The sequence below is a fragment of the Bison bison genome, unplaced genomic scaffold (assembly GCF_000754665.1).
Source record: "Bison bison bison isolate TAMUID 2011002044 unplaced genomic scaffold, Bison_UMD1.0 scf7180017864464, whole genome shotgun sequence".
NCBI classification, from domain to species: domain Eukaryota; kingdom Metazoa; phylum Chordata; class Mammalia; order Artiodactyla; family Bovidae; genus Bison; species Bison bison.
In genome coordinates this window covers 1-3,271 of record NW_011495025.1, presented here as the reverse complement: position 1 = coordinate 3,271, position 3,271 = coordinate 1, and the positions used below count along the sequence as shown (strand labels likewise).

The window sequence follows — 3,271 nt, the reverse complement described above, 5'->3', positions numbered from 1 at the left end:
GAAGAAAAGGAAGAAAAGAAGAACAAGAAAGCCCTTCAGCAAATACTTTACCAAATAAATCACTTAGGCAAAGCCAAACAAGTTTTGAAAGGGCCTGCTTTGACAGATGTTCTCCGTAAAAGCAAAAGCTTTAGGCAAAATGAATGTCTTTATTTATTTATTTTCAAAGCCACAGAATATTAGTAATGTTGTTTCTTTATTTTTCAAATATTTTAATTTTTAAAAAAATGCTATTTACAGCCACTGTTCAGGGACCTTCCCTCACTGCCACTTCAAGATACTCGTCAAGGGAACTTAGGTTCACACAGATTTGACCAAGTACAAAATTAATCACAAAGCAACTTTACTCCCTAAGTTAGAGAATAAAACTGAAAACTTTATAAAGCACCAAGAGTTACTTCATATTCTAAAGCTATAAAAAAATCATCTATATTGCTTTCACAGCAGGGCTTATTTAGAATTCATGCTCGAAAAGCTGATATTTTCATAAAAGATAAAGGAAAATTTAAAAGACAAGAGTTCTTTTTTCTGTATGAATAAGATTTGCTGACTGTTGAATTTATAAAACTCAAAATACAGGTATTTTAGATATAAGTTGTTTACAGTAAATGAAATTCCAGAGAATGATCATGCAAAGTGTACTTACCAATGCTTATGCCTTCCCTTCACCTAACGCTTGAATTCTAGGCTTCCACACACTTTTCTATCTTTCCACTTAAAAACGCTGCAGCCTGCTACACTCCATAAAATGGCCGCGTTGTTTAACCAAGAAAAGCATGTTAGAGATTGAGCTGTCACTTTTAGAAGAAAAAGAAAATAAACAACTGCTTCTTTTGTGGTGAAGCATAAAACACTTAGGCTGGCATTTTGAATCATGGAGCTCCCCTGGATGTTGCTATTGCTCTTCAAGTAGTTGTTGTAAAATTTCTGCCACATTCTTGCTTTCTGCATGGTGTCTCAGCAGTAACAGATCAGAACAGGCTAGCAAACAACTCCTTCCTTAATGGTAAGCTCTAATTTCTTCTTCTGCAGTGAAATGAACCAAGTTTCTATGCAAAAAAATGAGTGACAGTATGCCCAGCCAATCAGCTTGGGGTTTTCCAGGAAAATCACCCCCTAATTCATTCAAAATTAGGTCATATGACACTATTTGAAATACTATTGGCTTAGAATGATAAGTAATGTTTGACTCTACACAGGATAAGGCCACCCATCTATGCTTCCCTAGGCTGAAGACACCTTGACTATGAACGGTACAGTGAAAACACACACACTCACACACAGGGGGAAAAAAAATGTAGCCTTACCAGAGCTTCCCAACTATTAAAGGGCCGGAGTTCTGTTATCTTCTGAGCCTTTTTCTGAGAACACTGAGGAATCAAAGTAAGTTCACCGATTGAAGCATCTTGAAGGAAGTGAAGGATTTTACCTTTATAGCCATCCTCCATCACTTCTTCACCACTACTATAGTCCTCGTCTAGCGAACTACCGACATCAGAACCTGAATCATATTCAGAGTCTTCAATAACTCTTTTAGGATTAAATACATTTTTTTTACGTTTCTTGTTAAAACCATTTTGTGGTTTCATGGAACATTTCTGTTTCAGTTTTGTTTTAGCTGCATTTTTAGGATAATTTTGACTTCTTGAAGAAACCTCTTTTCCATTTGGAAACTCACTCGGTGAAGCATATTGCATATCTAAGTACAAAGAAAGACAAAAATAACTATATTAGAAAGATATAAATTAAATATAAAGACATAGGACTTTAAGACTTCATATAAGAAAAATATTTAAAACAGTATTCGTGTTTTTCAATACAGAATTCAATTACAATTTATTGTTACATCTTGATTTGCCTTAAAGAGAAATAATGAAGTAGAATATGAAATTATACAATGATTTTAAATATTAGTTTCAAAAACAGGTGATAACTTCTTTCTTAAAATGAATTAAATATAAATCCTCATTTTCTATCAAAGATCCTGAGAATGTAAATGGCAGCTGCATATACATAAGACACCCATGATGGTATTTAGCAGCCCCATCCCCAGGCCAAAACTGATGGGTATTAGAAAAACAATGCTCATCCTAAATTAAAACTATCCATTTTATAATTAATTTTCCCATCACCCATCTCCACTATTCTAGGTTCATCTTTACTAAAAGTCATTTACATATATTATTAAAAAGCACCACTACTTTATCACTGATTAATGTATTATATTCCATGGATTTCTAAGATGTCTGTGATTGAAGGTACATTTATTTTACATACTAGTAAGAAATATGAACAATTAATCTATAATCATTGTTTTATTATCTAGAATGCTTTACTTATTCAAACAGCTTTGAGACTTGCAAATTTTCATACATTCATTTTTGTACATGTATTAAAAAATAAGAAAAATAAATTGAATTTCTTCACATTCGTAATCCTTCTCTTCTTAATCTTATTTCAGACTCAGAACTGACGATATTGGTGGCTTTCTTTTCTCCACACAATACCATTCTCTGTGCCATCAAGAGCACTTGTTGTACAGCATTACCTAAAATAATTCATTAATAAAACCTACAGCCATTGTGTTGGAATTTTAAAAAACTGGCTTTGTAATTAAGAAGAGCTAGTCTACTTGATTGCTACTTAAGAATGTTACTAAACATGTGTGGTTCAACTTCTCCCCACTATTTCTCTACCCTTAAGTTCCTAAAGTTAAAAACATTCCACAATGGGATCAGTGACTTTCTTCCATGCCTGCGACACTTACCTTGTAAGTTTCTGATATTGATGCTTTAGATATTCATGTAGTGTAGGTGAGGACATCTATCTTACAATGTTTACAAGGAATACAGGGAACTGGTTTCTAATATCTCTTGCAAGCCCATTCTCTGGTTATTAACTAATAGGTTTACTATTTTCTTACATACTACAATATAATATATTGGGAAGTATGAATTTTCTATAATAATATAGAACAGATAATTACCTTGGTCTTCTGCAAATACTTTTAAAGATTCTAAAGCCTCTGTGTACATCCATTCATGTTCCTTGAGTACTTCCCTTAATTCCTAGAAATAAGTCATTGATCTTTTTATTAAAAATCTAGAATTAATGACTTCTTGAAAAGAAAAGTTTTATACTTTAAAAAATAAATCACTTAAAAACTTAAAAGAATTCATAGCTGATGATTTCACACTTGCTTTTATGTTGCTCTTACAAATGCTTTCTGTATATACAGTTATACTTCTGTAAATATATAACAGTCTTTCTT

At 32.5% G+C, this 3,271-nt stretch overlaps 1 protein-coding gene across 1 annotated transcript; it reads right to left on the bottom strand.

Annotated features, from left to right (window-relative positions):
* Positions 1 to 15: 15 nt before the first annotated feature.
* LOC105003155 (SWI/SNF-related matrix-associated actin-dependent regulator of chromatin subfamily A containing DEAD/H box 1-like) lies at positions 16 to 3,096 on the bottom strand. Its single transcript, XM_010860138.1, has 2 exons — positions 2,987 to 3,096; positions 16 to 1,699 (listed from the first exon to the last, which is right to left on the bottom strand). Exons 1-2 carry the CDS (start codon positions 3,033 to 3,035, stop codon positions 1,275 to 1,277), a joined length of 474 nt encoding a protein of 157 aa, XP_010858440.1. The 5' UTR covers positions 3,036 to 3,096; the 3' UTR covers positions 16 to 1,274.
* Between the last annotated feature and the right edge of the window lie 175 nt (positions 3,097 to 3,271).

Bases quoted from the DNA above. Each gene is read 5' to 3' on its own strand.
- LOC105003155 (XM_010860138.1), bottom strand. From the start codon at position 3,035: ATGTACACAGAGGCTTTAGAATCTTTAAAAGTATTTGCAGAAGACCAA. The intron at 1,700-2,986 runs GTAATTATCTGT...CTTTGTACTTAG, and splicing joins AGTATTTGCAGAAGACCAAG to ATATGCAATATGCTTCACCG.